This window comes from Panicum hallii, chromosome 8 (genome assembly GCF_002211085.1).
Source record: "Panicum hallii strain FIL2 chromosome 8, PHallii_v3.1, whole genome shotgun sequence".
Lineage (NCBI taxonomy): Eukaryota > Viridiplantae > Streptophyta > Magnoliopsida > Poales > Poaceae > Panicum > Panicum hallii.
The window spans coordinates 1,531,899-1,546,725 of record NC_038049.1 but is presented as its reverse complement, the minus strand read 5'-3'; the positions used below and the strand labels follow the sequence as shown (position 1 = coordinate 1,546,725).

General features: G+C 54.0%; 4 protein-coding genes and 1 pseudogene across 8 annotated transcripts; 2 read left to right on the top strand and 3 right to left on the bottom strand.

Annotated features, from left to right (window-relative positions):
- Positions 1 to 377: 377 nt before the first annotated feature.
- LOC112902561 (RING-H2 finger protein ATL67-like) lies at positions 378 to 1,467 on the bottom strand. The gene is made up of 2 exons (XM_025971680.1): positions 1,452 to 1,467; positions 378 to 730 (listed from the first exon to the last, which is right to left on the bottom strand). The coding sequence occupies exons 1-2, from the start codon at positions 1,465 to 1,467 to the stop codon at positions 378 to 380; spliced, it is 369 nt and encodes a 122-aa protein (XP_025827465.1).
- Positions 1,468 to 1,591: 124 nt separating this feature from the next.
- On the bottom strand, positions 1,592 to 3,318 carry LOC112903461 (annotated as a pseudogene).
- A 930-nt stretch (positions 3,319 to 4,248) lies between these two features.
- On the top strand, positions 4,249 to 8,493 carry LOC112902376 (phosphoglycerate mutase-like protein 4). 3 transcript variants are annotated; one of them, XM_025971430.1, is made up of 9 exons: positions 4,249 to 4,557; positions 5,112 to 5,162; positions 5,266 to 5,607; positions 6,018 to 6,877; positions 7,137 to 7,187; positions 7,271 to 7,381; positions 7,490 to 7,621; positions 7,807 to 7,882; positions 8,068 to 8,493. In XM_025971430.1, the coding sequence occupies exons 4-9, from the start codon at positions 6,785 to 6,787 to the stop codon at positions 8,298 to 8,300; spliced, it is 696 nt and encodes a 231-aa protein (XP_025827215.1). In that variant the 5' UTR covers positions 4,249 to 4,557; positions 5,112 to 5,162; positions 5,266 to 5,607; positions 6,018 to 6,784; the 3' UTR covers positions 8,301 to 8,493. The 3 variants fall into 3 exon arrangements, with proteins under 3 accessions (XP_025827215.1, XP_025827216.1, XP_025827217.1); XM_025971431.1 differs by lacking the exon at positions 5,266 to 5,607; XM_025971432.1 differs by lacking the exons at positions 5,112 to 5,162; positions 5,266 to 5,607.
- Positions 8,494 to 8,592: 99 nt separating this feature from the next.
- LOC112902371 (pentatricopeptide repeat-containing protein At1g52620-like) lies at positions 8,593 to 12,056 on the top strand. Of its 3 annotated transcripts, none has more exons than XM_025971424.1 (3): positions 8,593 to 11,374; positions 11,495 to 11,615; positions 11,693 to 12,056. In XM_025971424.1, the coding sequence occupies exon 1, from the start codon at positions 8,726 to 8,728 to the stop codon at positions 11,180 to 11,182; it is 2,457 nt and encodes an 818-aa protein (XP_025827209.1). In that variant the 5' UTR covers positions 8,593 to 8,725; the 3' UTR covers positions 11,183 to 11,374; positions 11,495 to 11,615; positions 11,693 to 12,056. The 3 variants fall into 3 exon arrangements, with proteins under 3 accessions (XP_025827209.1, XP_025827207.1, XP_025827208.1); XM_025971422.1 differs by having other exon boundaries at positions 11,489 to 11,615; XM_025971423.1 differs by having other exon boundaries at positions 11,456 to 11,615.
- Positions 12,057 to 12,257: 201 nt separating this feature from the next.
- Positions 12,258 to 13,946, bottom strand: LOC112902373 (cytochrome P450 94B3-like). Its single transcript, XM_025971425.1, has one exon. The coding sequence runs from the start codon at positions 13,921 to 13,923 to the stop codon at positions 12,331 to 12,333; it is 1,593 nt and encodes a 530-aa protein (XP_025827210.1). The 5' UTR covers positions 13,924 to 13,946; the 3' UTR covers positions 12,258 to 12,330.
- Between the last annotated feature and the right edge of the window lie 881 nt (positions 13,947 to 14,827).

Genomic DNA, 14,827 nt, shown 5'->3' with positions numbered 1-14,827 from the left:
CGGCAGGTAGTAGGTGGCGGCCTCGAGCGGCGTCGGGTTGAGGCGGAAGCCGCGGGAGAAGATCTCCGGGCCCAGCGACGCCATGTCGATCGGCGAGACGAGACGGCGGCGCGGAAAGGACAGGGAGAAGAGATGGATGGGATCGATGGAGCAAGGAAGGGGAGGAACAGTTTGATTTATAGGTGAAGAGCATCGTCGATTGGATTCCAGCGCGGCCACATGTCGGAGCAGAGTCGGCCTCGGCCTCGGATTGGTGAGATGGGAATCCGACTGACTGCCGATCGGAATCCGTTCGAGAGTCGGACACAGCCGTGAACTCGCAACGAAGCAACAGCCGAGTCCCTGCTTGGATCATCGAAGCACACATGCATGTGGCGTCACCGCGCATGCGCGGCGAGGGGCACGGCCTCCGCGATCGGCGTGGCGACGGGCGAGTCGCGGCACACGGGGCAGGTGGCGCTCACCTGGAGCCACCGCTCGGCGCAGCACGCGTGGAAGCGGTGCCCGCACCCGGGACCGCGCCGCAGCGCGTCGCCGCGCGCGAACTCGCCGAGGCAGATGGCGCACGGGCCGCCGCCGTCGCTGCCATCGTCACCGGGGCCGACGACGTGCGGGTACTTGGGGTACAGCGCGTCGATGGCGGCGACGTTGAGCCCGGCACGGCGGCTGCGGCGGCGGGTGACGGGGCCGCGGGGGCAGCGAGGAGCGTGGCGGCGTGCGCGGCTCCGGCCTTGGTGAGGACGCAGAGGTAGGAGATGAGCATGACGGTGGAGACGAGGACGAGGACGCTGACAACGATGGCGATGCCGTAGCCGTAGCCGAGGCCCACGCCGCCAGCTGCGACGGCGGTGGAGGCGGCGCCGGGAGGAAGCGCGGGTGCGGTGGCGATGGCCGAGGCGCGTAGTTACGCGCGCATTTGGGCGTAGGTGAACTGGTATGGCGCGAGCGATGAAGAGCTAGCTGGTAGAGTGAGGAAGAAGAGGTGACGGAGTAGGGTCAATGGCGGAGGATCGCGCCTGGAAATTGAAATGGCACGGCGACAACCAAGCAGGGATTTAGAGCCTCAAAGGTGTAGAACGTCTGAATGGAGAGCGAGAGAAGGGTTTGCAGCACTGCATTTCGTGCTTCGTTTGTTGGATCGAGAACAAAAACTTTAAATTTTGTGAAATCTAGAAAAAAAGAATTCCAGAATGTAGGCAAGGATGGAGACACGGAACGGGTGTTTGCATCATCGCATTGTGCGGCTACTTGCCGGTGCAGGACTCGGTTCTGCCGCCATGAACCACGTGGTGTGCTGGCATCCTATGCGATGCATCCCTCCTTTCTAAGCTGCTCTGCAAGCCTCAAACTGAGGTGGGCATGTGTACGGACCCATGGGCTTGCCTTCTCCATCTCCCCCAGGCCGCCGCTTCACGGCTGGCTTCACTGCTGAGTGCTGAGGCTCTACCTACCATCGAGAATCGACATGAACGGGAACCTGGACGACGACGATCAAGTGCTTGATCTTGCTCGGTTGGCTGCTGCCTGAGTGCGCCGGAGTCATGGAGTGATGTAGAATACAAGCGAATTACTAGTGCTCAGGAGCAGCATGAAAAAAATCGCAGCTTCAATTGATTTCTCAAGAGTAATCCACAAGCTTCAATACGGTGACGATGTTGCTTCCCATCGCACCAATGATCAATCCAACCAACTAAAAAATTCACTGAAACTGTAGGAGTAGGACCCCACATCCCCCCAACAAGGTCATTGTCAGCACTCGACGGCGGCGCACGCGGCCCGCCGGAACCCCGGCGGCAGGTCGGGCGCGCGGCTCCACTTGCCGCCACCGATGTCGTACACCAGCACCATCCCTTCCAGTGCTACGCCGACGCCCGCCGCGTTGTGGCCCCTCACGGCCGCCACGTTCACCACCGCCACCACCCTGCCGGCACCCACGCCGGCCATCGCCACGCGCACCGCCATGCCCAGACCCACCGAGCCACGGGGCACGGGCGGCGCCTCGAGCGCCACCCACCCGCACGCGCCTCCTCCTCCTCCTCTGCTCGCGCCGCCGCCGCCGCCGCACCGCTAGAAGGAGAGGTCCACCGCGTGGTTCGCCACCACGTAGAGGTGGCCGTCCCCGGCGCCGCACGCGCCCACGACGCACCCGCCGCCGGGCACCGCCCGCGGCCGCGCCGACCACGCCCACGCGCCCGACGCCACGTGCAGCGCGTCCACCGACCCGGCGCACGCGTGCGCCTCGAGCGCGCGCGGGGAGCCGTGCCCGCCGGGGTGACCGGACACGGCCACCCCGCCGGCGACGTAGAACACGCCTCCCGCGGCCGCCCCCGCGCACCCGTATCTCCGCCGCGGCGCCTCCGCCACGATGCGCCACGCGTCGGCGGCCGGGTCGTACTCCTCCACCGCCGCGGTCAGCGCCGTGCCGCCCGCGACGTAGATCCGGCCGCCCACGGCCGCGGCGGCGAACTTCTTCCGCGGGAACAGCGTGGGCGCGCACGCGCGCGCCGCGCCCGTGAGCGCGTCCACCCGCAGCGTGGCGCCGCGGCCTATGAGGAACACCTCGCGGCCCCATCGCGACGGCGCGCGCGTGCGCGAACGCGGATGAACCGGCGCAATGCAGGAGCGGCGGAGGCAGGGGCAGCGCGGCGACCTCGAGCTCGGGGCGGGAGGAGGCGCCGAGCTGGAGCAGCGCGCGGGCGAAGGTGACCGCGGCGCCGTGGGCGGAGGAGACGGAGACGGCGAGGAGGCAGGGGCGGATGCGGCCGTGGGCGCGGCGGAGGTGGAGGAAGCCGTGGGAGGCGATGAGCGCGGCGAAGCGGCGGCACACCACGGGGAGCGGCGGGAGGGAGGCGCGGGGCACGCGGGCGAGGCACTCGAGGAGGAGCTCGTCGGGGAGCGCGGAGATGGGTGACTCCTCAGAGTCGGAGGCTGGGTTGCTGCTGGTGGAGGCAGCTGAGATTGGGACGGGGACGGCGATGTGGCTGGCGGGATCGACGGGGATGCAGGACCTGGCGAGCCACGAGAGGCCGCGGGGGTGGCAGCTCTCCGCGGCCATGGCTGCCAGATCGGGAGGGAGCTCGCAGCTCACTCCCTGGCTCACTGCGGCCCGCCGCTCTGTCCTCGCAGCTGCATTGGCCGGCCGGCCTTGCTTCTTGGGGAAGTCCACGGGTTCCAAGTTTGGGCGTGGGTCTGCTCGGTTTTGCGTGCGCTTTTGTTTGGATTTGGTTGCAGTTGACTGATTGGGCATGGAGGACAGCGGGAGGTGGGGGACGAGCCGTTGGGCACAGCGCCGGTGCCCCCACACCCACAGGCGACGGGTCGCGGTGGTTTGAAAAATCAAAATGGAAATGGACGTGTTTGATATGAAATTTGAAGAAATTGCGCGTCGTTTGCAATGTATTTTGAATCAGTTTGAGCTTGGGCCGACTGGCAGAGAGGTGTGCACGAGCGAGAAATGATTTTGGTTTTGCTGGTGGAAGCTAGCTGCTTAGGATCTTCAACTCTCTCTAACCTCCTTCGGTGGAGTAGATGCCAACAAAAATGGTGATCATATGCTAACCTAGAGCAGGTCCAACAACTAGTGTTCATGAAAACTTGTTATTCCCGCAATCACACACAAGAGCTATGAAGAAAAAAAGTCAGCATTCTAGTGAGTTGTTTATGGTAGGCGACGATTTTCAGTGTGCATCTCCATTTAGTCGTTTTCTCTCGGCATGTAAATCATATAAGCCGATCTGCCAGAGGAAAAGTTTGTTCTTTTATAGGATTTTTATGCTTGCATTGTGGTTAAGTTGGTGGCTGATGCTCTAGTCACCGACCGAAAGAAAGCTCTGAATGAATGCTTTGGGTAGGGCATCCACAAAAACATGAAAAGTTATTTGGGCATTTTCCTCCACGCTGAAGTGCTGAAGATCGATGCAGAAAACACGGGAACTCTGTCACGATCATTCCCGTGTCAACATGTTCAGTTAAGCAACAAGTGACTTGCTGGGGCCTGGGGGTCGGCACTGGCCTGTTCGATCGCTTTCATGTGTGACATGGACAAAGCGTAGCATTGTCGTGTTACGATGGTGGTTACACCAAGCCTGTGGCGAATTGCTGCTGAAGCTTTCTTTTTCCATTACAAAAGAAATGCTGCTGTGATGGATTGAAAACGTGGTCTCGTGCTCTTCACAATTTCTTTGCACCATGATAGGAGCAAGAATCGTTTCAAATTTGGTGGTCAGCAAGCACGATGAGAAGAAGAGCGGAAATAGGCTACTGGTAGTTTATCCATCTGTTCCTGTTCCTCCACAGCATCCCAAAAGGCCGGCGGCATCAGGTTGTAGAAGCGGACAGCGGGGCGGCTTCTTCCTGGAAGCTGCCGGGAACCCCCGCGGCATATCAGGTAGGTACCCTCCCTCTTGGCTGCGGCGGCTACCAGGGGCCGCCACAACCAACCGAACCATGTCGCCCACCCCAGCGGCGGCGCCCAGCGCCAGCGGCGACGATGAGTTCACGGAGGTGGTGGTGGTGCGGCACGGGGAGACCTCCTGGAACGCCTCCCGCATCGTCCAGGTCGGTCGTCCCCTCCCGATTCTTAGCCGTCCTTCAACTGGATTGGTTACAGGCAATTTCTCCATCCTTCAAGTGTTAATCGCTTTTGTTTATGCATGTTTTGATCTGCCAAACATCTCGTCAATCAAAGGACACTCCAAAGTTTCAATATTTAACTACCTCATAGCACAATGTCTCTTTTGTCATATATATGTGCACCTACCTAGAAAATGGCGACCCTTCTGTCCAGGAGAAAACAATATCTCTAGCATCCATATTTACATACATGATGATCAATGGATGATCCAGTGATACTACCTTGGCCTAAAAATCAGGCATGCGTGTAGTTGGTGAGATTTTTTGTTTCTTGAATGTTCAATATTGGCTGGTTGAATTTTTGAAGCTGGAAATGGATGCCAAACCTTTTTCATTAAGCTGCAGCAATCTGCTCCTATCAAACACTCAAAATGCTAGATTTTGGAGATCCTTGTAGGCTGTAGCCATTCTTCCAATAGCTGCCATATTTTCTGGAAAACAAAATTATTGTACTGACAGAAATCAAGATCCTTCAACAGGGACAAATGGACCCAGAGCTTAATGAGATTGGTAGGCAGCAAGCCGTTGTGGTATGTTCATTTGCTCAAAATACAATTCAGAACTGACTATTGTTTGCAGTTCCATGTCTAGAATTAGCACCTTTTTTATAAAAAATCTGGTGAAACTTATAAGGTGGCTCATCGGCGTCAAAAGAAGCCAAACCAGCTGCCATATACTCTTCTGATTTGAAGCATGCTGCTGAGACTGCAGAAATTATAGCAAAAGTTTGTGATGTATCAAATGTAAGGGCATTCTGTTCTTTTTTTCCTGAAAGGAAATGGAATAAGTGCATTGTATTTGTCCCCCTTGTCAAAAACATTTTGTTTCAGTTGGTGCTGAATGAGGCACATGAGATATCTCCAAGGCTTGAAGTGGGATGATGCTGTAAATAAAAATCCAGATGTTTTCAGGGGCTTTGATATTTTTAAAATTACTGAGGGCTCTGATCCTGACAGCAGGAATCAAGAAATACCGGTAATTAAGTTTGCAGGTCAATTTGTCTAGATTGAAATAGTAACTGGTGACTTGTAAAGTACTGCTAGGATGTCATGGAACCACTAGCATATATCATCTGCAAGCTTTTAAAGTTTTAATGCGAAAATGGTACCGAAGATCTGGCATAGATTTGCATAGATCGCATTGCTCTTCCTTTTTTTTCCACTTACGAATTACAATGGCCGGTGCATACTTATTCAGATCTTGAATTGACTTAAGCCATGTGAATAGCTGTACCAATGTTTTCAACATACTATTGCTAGCTACAACTGAAGAAGATGTTCAAAATAGCACAAGTTTTGCTTAGCTACTTGTCCCGATGATAAACCCATACCACAAATCTGTACTTCACTTTGAAGGGCTTATCAACACTTTGCATTGATGTTCAGGGTGATGGAGAGAGCCTGAATCAGTTGACTGAGCGATGTGTCTCCTACTTGAATAAGATTGCCCCGGAAAACATAGGTATTCTGCAAACCTGATTGTTAATGATTTGCCACACTGAAATTTGAATAAGATTGCCCAGGAACACATAGGCCAGTGGATCCTTGAGAGGTGTGGAGACGTCAGCCATCTCGACTGAAATGGCTTTCTGGAGAACTCATTTGGCGGAGACGGGGCCTCTGCGTAACGCTTGCAGTTAGTTCATGGAGATGGAGTCGACGATATCGTCGCCGGCGATTTAGGCACGCAAGGCTGAGAGATTTCCGTGGTTCTATTGCTATTTTTCTCTGCGTGTACTCTAGTAGTACTAGTACGTATAGGATCATGATGAAAAGAGACGACCCACCCTTTTATATTCGAGCCAGTAAAGATTGTGTGTACTCAGTAGTCGCCCTGCAATCGCGCCTTTCTTTTCAATCCTTGGGTAGCCAATCTTCAGCGAGCTGGTAGAACAAACTTGGATGGATGACTTGGCGCAGAAACGAGTGTTTCTTTGTTAATTGGCAGGTCACCGTCTTTCGATCTTAAAGCAATGTGACAAGACGAGATTAGGGTCAAAATCTGACAACTAACAATAGAATAAGAAGGCAAGGCAATGGATTCCCAACAAGGACAGCGGGTGGGTTCCTGGCAGCTGCACGTTTGCTGCTAACCCATATCCTTATTCCCCACATCCCCTCCCTCCCTGCAGCGGTTGACACAAGAGTGAACAATGTCTCCTGCATCGCCGCACGGCGAGCACTTCGCAGAGGTGGTGGTGGTGCGCCATGGAGAGACGTCGTGGAACGCTTCCCGCGTCATTCAGGTATGTTCTCTTCCTGTCCTTCTCCACCTGCAATTTTGTACCGAGAAAGAAGAGAAACAAAATCCTCCTTTTTCCGGATCATTCTTTCAAAACTTTTATGATTTCAATGGTTATGACTTGAAATGGCTCCTCCTCCAGTTGAATCAGGTGCTTGTTGTTAACAGTATCAATAATTCAGTACAGAAGGCCGCCCTTCTCACCATTGTTCCATTAGTTTTCTCCTCCTTAACAGAGGCTCAGAAGTAAACTCTTTTAACAGGGACAGATGGATCCGGAGCTGAATGAGACTGGTAGAAAGCAAACTATCATGGTAACTATACTTTGTGTAGCTTGACTCGGAATTATAATTTCAGTTTTATGTGGTTCTGATTTTGTTATTAAAAAAACCTGAAGCTTGCCCGTCGGCTATCCAAAGAAGCCATGCCAGCTGCTGTGTACTCCTCTGATCTGAAGCGCGCTGCTGAGACTGCGAAAACGATCGCAGCAGCTTGCGACGTATCCAATGTATGAATATTCTGGAACAACCTGAATTACTAGTCTGCGGCTTTGTGCTAATTTCTCTCAGTCCACGAATTGCTGTTCTATTATCTGAACTATTATTGCTTGTTTCAGCTGGTGTTCGATCAGGCACTGAGAGAAAGGCACATGGGAGATCTCCACGGTCAGAAGTTTGATGATGCCGTCAAAAGCAAGCCTGAAGCTTACAAGGCTTTCTCGTCGGGTGACAGGAACCAAGAAATCCCGGTAACTAACTTCCATTGTCCTCTCAAAATCCTACCTAGTCTCAGTTGGAGCAAAACGTTTGGCATTTACGGCTCAGCCACAGCCACATGCTTACTGCAATTGGATCCTTTCTGAACCAATGAAAGCCTGAAAGGCCTTTCCTGTTGCTCGCTCCTATTCACTAGTCATCTTTTTTTTTTTGATAGGGCGGTGGGGAGAGTCTCGGTCAACTTTCGGAGCGTTGTGTTTCCTGCTTGAACGCAATAGCCGCGAAGCACAAGGGTAAGCAGCGATCCACGTATTGAGGTTCAGATTACTCTTTAGCCTTTAGTTTCTCAGTTTCCAATTGCAAAGTATTACTACTATCTCTGTCGAATCTTGCACCTGACGTGTAATTATGGTTGCTAATTTTCCGTGCAACTCCCAACTGCAAACTGAAGCTCTGACGTGTTGCATTGCATTGGCAGGGGAGCGGGTGATCGTAGTCTCCCATGGCGCAACCATAGAGGAGATCTGCAGGCACGCCGATCCAACTAGCTCGGCTCGCAGGGGAATCCCCAACACTTCGATCAGCGTGATCCACATCTCCGCTGACAGCCGCCATTGGATCCTGGAGAAGGTCGGGGACGCCGCCCACCTCAACGTCAACAAAGATGGCTTTCTGCAGAGCGCATTTGGCGGCGATGGCGCCTCTGCGTGACCGTTTGCGGTCTGTCTGCAGCGAGGAAAGAATTAAGAAAACACGCTGTTCTTCTCTTATTCGCCACGGCGACACGATCGGCTATGGTGACACGGCTGAACATGCCTACTCCGTTCTTCCATTGCTCTAACTTGCCGGTGCAGCAATAATGAACTTGTGTGTTCACTGAATCAAGCTGTAATCTTTGGAGTCTGAAACTAGCATCTGAACTAGCAATTCAATTCGATCAAGTCTCTGACGGCTATGTCCTGGAAGGACTCTCTTGACCTTCAAGATCCCGTGGACGGCTGGATGCGGCCTGAGGGCTTACAACCTCGGCGTTCCACGGCCGGATGCCGCTGGCCTCGGCTATCTGAGGTCTTCCCATTCGCGCCGCGTTCGCCGCCGTCCGCCCCCGTGCTCGCCGCCCGCCGCCGGAGCGTTTGATGTCAACGAGGCTCCTGCCCCGCATCACCCCGCTCCCGCGCCGCCGCCCCAGCCAGGACCCACCCGTCACCCCGGCCCTCGCGGCCTCGCTCGCGCGCGTCCTCGCCTCCCGCGCCACCGACCCCACCTGGTCCCGCTCCCTCGCCGCGCTCCTCCCGCCCCCGCTCTCCGACGCGCGCCTCGCCGCCGCCGTCTCCTCCCTCGCCGACCCCGACCTCGCCCTCGCGCTCCTCTCCTGGTCCCGGGCCCACCACCGCCACCACCATGACGCGCCGACCCCGCTCGCCCACTCCGCGCTGCTCCGCCTCCTCGCCCGCGCCCGCCGCTTCGACGCCGCGGACGCCACGCTTCAGTCCATGTCCCATGCCGCGCCGCCCACGCGCGCCTGCCTCGGCGCGCTCGCCGCCGCGTACGCGGACGCCGGGATGGACGGGAAGGCCGCCGAGACGTGCGCGCGCGCCAGGGAGCTACACGGCGCGCTCCCGGAGCTGAGGCACTCCAACCGCCTGCTCAGGCTTCTCGTGGAGCGCCGGCGCTGGGAGGATGCCCGGAGGCTGTATGACGAAATGCTCGCCGAGGAGGGCGGCGCGGACAACTACAGCACCTGCGTGATGGTCCGGGGGCTGTGCTTGGAAGGGAGGGTGGAGGAGGGGAGGAAGCTGATTGAGGCGAGGTGGGGAGCTGGGTGCGTTCCTCACGTCGTGTTCTACAATGTGTTGATCGACGGGTACTGCCGGCGCGGGGACATTGGGAGGGCGTTGCTGCTGTTGGGCGATATGGAGACGAAGGGATTCCTGCCTGCCGTGGTGACATACGGTGCTATTATCAACTGGCTCGGGAGAAAAGGTGATTTCGACAAGATTGGGAGCTTACTTGAGGAAATGAGGGTGAAAGGGTTGTGCCCCAATGTTCAGATTTACAACACCCTGACTGATGCACTGTGCAAATGGCTGTCAGCATCACAGGCAATGGCTGTTCTGAAGCTAATGTTGGCAAGTGGGTGTGATCCGGATGTGGTCACGTTTAATACTCTGATATCAGCATTTTGCTGGGAAGGCCATGTTCGACAGGCCGAGCAGCTTTTGAGGGAGGCCATTAGGAGGGAGTTGGAACCAAATCAGTTAAGCTATACTCCATTGATCCATGGCTTCAGCATCAGTGGAGAAGTGATGGTTGCATCGGATTTGCTTGTGGAAATGATGGGAAGAGGACATACTCCAGACGTGGTTACATTTGGGGCATTAATTCATGGCCTTGTTGTTGCTGGGCAGGTCAATGCAGCCTTGGTTGTCCGGGAGAAGATGGCAGAGAGACAGGTGATGCCCGATGCTAACATATATAATGTACTGATTAGTGGTCTATGCAAGAAACGGATGCTTCCTGCAGCTAAGAACCTTCTTGCAGAGATGCTTGAGCAAAATGTCCAACCTGATAAATTTGTGTATACCACTTTGATTGATGGTTTCATTAGGAGTGAGAATCTCAATGACGCAAGGAAAATATTTGAATTCATGGAGGAAAAAGGTGTCTGTCCTGATGTAGTTGTCTACAATGCTATGATAAAGGGATATTGTAAGTTCAGAATGATGAGTGAGGCAATTCTGTGCATGAGCAGCATGAGAAAGGTTGGATGTATTCCAGATGAGTTTACATATACTACACTTATCGATGGCTATGCTAAACAAGGTAACATAAGTGCAGCTCTTAGGTTCTTATGTGATATGATGAAGCGGAGATGCAGCCCAAATGTTGTTACATACTCGTCACTAATAAGTGGATACTGTAAGATAGGTGATATGGACAGTGCAGAAGATTTGTTTGAAAGTATGCAGTCTGAAGGTCTATTTCCTAGTGTTATACATTATACGATTATAATTGGTAGTCTGTTTAAAAAAGATGAAGTGATCAAAGCTGCTGCATACTTTGAAAACATGCTTCTTAACCATTGCTCTCCTAATGAAGTTACGTTGCATTATCTAGTTAATGGGCTCACAAATAGTATGTCTTGTATAATCAACGTAACCAGCCATAGTAGCACTGTTAAGGTTCATAACAAGAGTGCCCTTTTAGATGTATTCAAGGGAATGGCTTCTGATGGATTGGACCCAAGGATTTCAGCACTCAATGCTATCATCTTTAGCCTATGTAGACATAATATGCTTGAGAAAGCACTGAACTTGAAAGATGAGATGGCTAACAAAGGCTACACGCCAGACCCAGTTACCTTCCTTTCCCTACTCTATGGCTTTTGTTCTGTTGGAAAACCAAGCAACTGGAGGGGTGTTCTTCCTAATGAATTTCAGCAGGATGAATTCGAGATAATCTTTAGGTACAAAACATTATTTGATCAGCATGTAGTTAAGTCAGTTAGCCTTGAGGTCTATAGGGTCTTGCAGTTATATGCTAAGGAGTTTCAGTTGATACAACAACCGGATCGGAGATTTGTTTGTTCTTGACTCATGGAGTCATGGTTTCCCTGGCTTTTGGAAACAAGGTGTGGCCGTTATTTGGAATTTGACTTCAGCAACTGGGTACTGAGCACAACATCAATATTGGTGACAGAGAATTTCCTCCAGCACTGAATTTCAATACTGGCAGTGTTATTTAGCATGAAAAGATATCCAGTTGAGATCTTCTATCTACTGAAGGTAATAATCTTGTCTTAGTTTCTCAGTTATGATTCCTGATCAATTAATAAAACCCCTTTCTCTCTTATAATTGGTAAATAGGTTTGATTGTTCTAAAGAAACTTTCATCCATAGTGACAGGCATTGAAATGTGAAGTCACAGACTGATGGGTCCAGAGGTAATTAGGAGGTATGCAAGTGTTGAAGCTCGAGAATGTTGAGCCTTGATGAACCAATTCCAAGCAATTCTATGATGCTCTTGGTATGGACCCATCTGCTTCCTGCTTTTAGTTTTCTCTTTAGAAGCTACTCACTGGTAACTCTTGGATTGTTTTGCAGGTAAGAAAATCGGTCTGCTTTCTCATAGCACCCAGAACTAGGCATGCAGGATAGTTGATACTTCACCCATGTAGTGTAGGACATCAGCCTAAATACAATCTGTATATAGTTGATGAGTAACTGACAATATATTAATATGAGAGGTACTACACAGACTATTCTTCACCTTATCATAACTAGAAGTAGGAGACATGTATGTCAATTGATCAAATCCAGTTCTTTTGATACAAAACTGTCTATTGGGGACAAAAAGAACCTGATAGAAGGCAGTTAAACTGATCTATGCAGTTCTGGGCCTGTTCGGAAGTGCTGGCTGTTTCTGAGAACTTGAATAATTATTGCTGATCTAACCATATGTGCAACATTTGCGGCTGTGTCTGTAGTGCAGTGGAATTTTGCTGGCATTATTCAGTTGTACATGTGTGCATTGTTTTTTGTCTTTCCCAGCAAGAGAGAAATATGTTCCTTTGCAACTTCTCCTGAGAAGTAATCAAGCATTCATTTTATTGGTTGAATTTAGCCTAACAGTCACAAGAGATGAAACTCAAAAAAGAAGAGTAAAATAAACATAACAAAATCTATTTACAAATCCCAACGAGACATGAAAGTATGAAATTTGAAGCCGATGATGTTCTTGATCATTCAGCACCTCCATGGACCACCCTTCTCCTCACTTGCACAGGCAGGCCCCCTTTCATTCTGAGCGTCACGGAGAGCACGTGCTCGGGCTCGGGCACACCGCCGGCGGCATCCTTCTTCTTGACGTCGACCACAAACTCTTCGAGCACGCTCGCAACGATCGACTTCATCTGCACGTACGCCATCTCCTTCCCCAGGCACATCCTCGGCCCCGCATGGAACACGGTGTACCGGAACGGGCTCTCCGGCCGGAACGCGCCGTCCTCCCCGAGCCACCGCTCCGGCCTGTACTCGGCGCAGTCCTCGCCCCATATCGCCGCGAGCCTTCCCATGGCGTACGCGCTGTAGGTCACGGACCAGCCGGCGCCGACGTGCGTGCCGTCGGGCAGCGTGTCGTCGGCGGCGCACGACTGCGAGTCGATCGGCACCGGCGGGTACAGCCTCATCGACTCCGTGAGCGCGGCGTGCAGGTAGTGCAGGCCGCGCAGCGCGTCGAAGCCGAACGGCTCGCCGGCGCGCGTGCCGGCGGACTCGCGCGCCGCGCGGACCTCGTCGGCGATGCGCGCCACCACGTCCGGCCGCGACGACACGAGCCAGAAGAACCACGTCAGCGCCGAGGACGTCGTCTCGCGCCCGGCGATGAGGAAGCTGAGCACGATGTCCCGGAGCGCCTCGTCGTCGCTGTGGGCGTCGTCGCTCGCCACGAACCGCGACAGGACGTCGTCCCTGGCGTCCACTGACGCGCTCCGGCGCCGGGCGCGGACGATGTCCATGGCGAACGCGTGGACGTCGGCGATGGCCTTCTTCAGGCGGCGCTCTGTGCCGACGTTTAGCCACTTCTTGACCTTCCATGAGACCTCGATGGGTTCCAGGAACCGGCCGACGATGAGGTCCTGCGCCTCTCCGAACGTGTGCATGAAATCGGAGCTCGCCTCGTCCAGGGTGCCGCCGTCGGCGAGGCAGCCCGGGTCGTGCCCGAACGCCACCATGCAGATGGTGTCGAACGCGAACCGCTCGAGCACGTCCTGCAAGTCGAGGACGGCGACGCCGGCCTCGCCGCCGCCGGCGGCGTTATTCCGCCGCAGTAGCGGGAGTAGCCGGTTGGCGACCTCGGCCTGCACGACGTCGACGACGAACCTGCGGAGCGAGCGGCTGGTGAACTGGAGGCTGGCGTTCTTGCGCTGCCAGAGCCACTGGTCGCCGTCGGAGTTGAAGAGGCCGCGTCCGAGGAAGTCCCGGAGCATGGAGGTGGCGTGCTCGCCCTTGGGGTAGTTGGCGAAGTTGGCGCGCAGGACGTGGTCGACGTCGGCGGGGTTGGCGGTGACGATGCCAGTCCGCATCCCGGGGATCCAGAAGCCCATCCGCTGGTCCGGGCTGGCGACGATGAGCTCGGTGGACCAGTCGAGGAAGCGGTGGCGGTTCCTGAGGAACGCCGGGAGGTGGCCGAGGAGAGGGTGGGATTTGAGGCCATGCGTGGTGGGTTTCTTCTTGGTTAGGGTTCCTCCGAGGTGGTAGGAGATGTACAGTAGTATGGGAAGCAGTAGGATCAGCAGGGAGAGTGCAGCAGAGCTTTGCATTTCTGGGATGGCCATTGCCGTTGACTTTGTATCTTTTGTTGTGTTGACCTGTGGATGAGAGGGAGGAGTGTGCCTGCTGGCTTATATACTCTGCATCTCGCAGGGGCAAGTTGCAGCATCCAACCCGGACTTGTACGCTGAAGGAGTGAAGATGATGCTAAAGTATGCAGAAGAGTGTGCCTGCCACGTCCATGGATGGTCACATGGCAAGTTGTTTGTGCTTGCTGACCAAGATAGGACCTTGCATTGGAGGGCAAGGAAGGCCAACTTGGTGTTTCTTTATGAATCCGAATAAGGATAGGAAATGTTCCACTGTTCATCAAAAGATCTCCAAATGCCTTTCGCAAAAAAAAAAAAGATCGCCAAATGGTTGATGACGTTCTCTCGGCTAAAACAAGAGTTTTTTTTTCTGAAGGAGGCTAAAACAAGATGGAGGTGCGCCCTTCTGTTGGGCCCCGATTCGACCAACGGTGGAGGAGATGATAGTTTGCTGCAGCCCAATAGAGCATGCACGCAGTACGCGGCCCACGATGGGCGGAGAAGAGTGAGTCAGTCAAGTCAGCAGTTCAGGCTGCCTGCCTCCAGGTAGTTGTTGAGCATTTCGTCCCAGTCCCAGCTCAGGTCTGCTGTGGTCGTCGTCGGACGACGCCATGTCGCACGCAAGTCTGACGCTGCTCAACCTCTGAGCGTAGCCATGCCGCGGTTGGTTGGTGCCTGCCTTTGTCCCCCCGTGCAGATGAGACTGCTTTGCCCAGCTGCGCATCCTCAGGTGACGCTTCCATGCTCATCCTCTCATTCAATCCGGCTACCTGTCAACCATTGCATGCAGTGCACCTCCCTGCCCAGACGCGCATTTACGAGGATCCGCAGATCGACGCACGGCGACCTTGACACGACGCCACTCGAAACCGGTTGCAAG

Bases quoted from the DNA above. Each gene is read 5' to 3' on its own strand.
- LOC112902371 (XM_025971424.1), top strand. From the start codon at position 8,726: ATGTCAACGAGGCTCCTGCCCCGCATCACCCCGCTCCCGCGCCGCCGC.
- LOC112902373 (XM_025971425.1), bottom strand. From the start codon at position 13,923: ATGGCCATCCCAGAAATGCAAAGCTCTGCTGCACTCTCCCTGCTGATC.
- LOC112902376 (XM_025971432.1), top strand. From the start codon at position 6,785: ATGTCTCCTGCATCGCCGCACGGCGAGCACTTCGCAGAGGTGGTGGTG. The intron at 6,878-7,136 runs GTATGTTCTCTT...CTCTTTTAACAG, and splicing joins ACGCTTCCCGCGTCATTCAG to GGACAGATGGATCCGGAGCT. The intron at 7,188-7,270 runs GTAACTATACTT...AAAAACCTGAAG, and splicing joins GTAGAAAGCAAACTATCATG to CTTGCCCGTCGGCTATCCAA.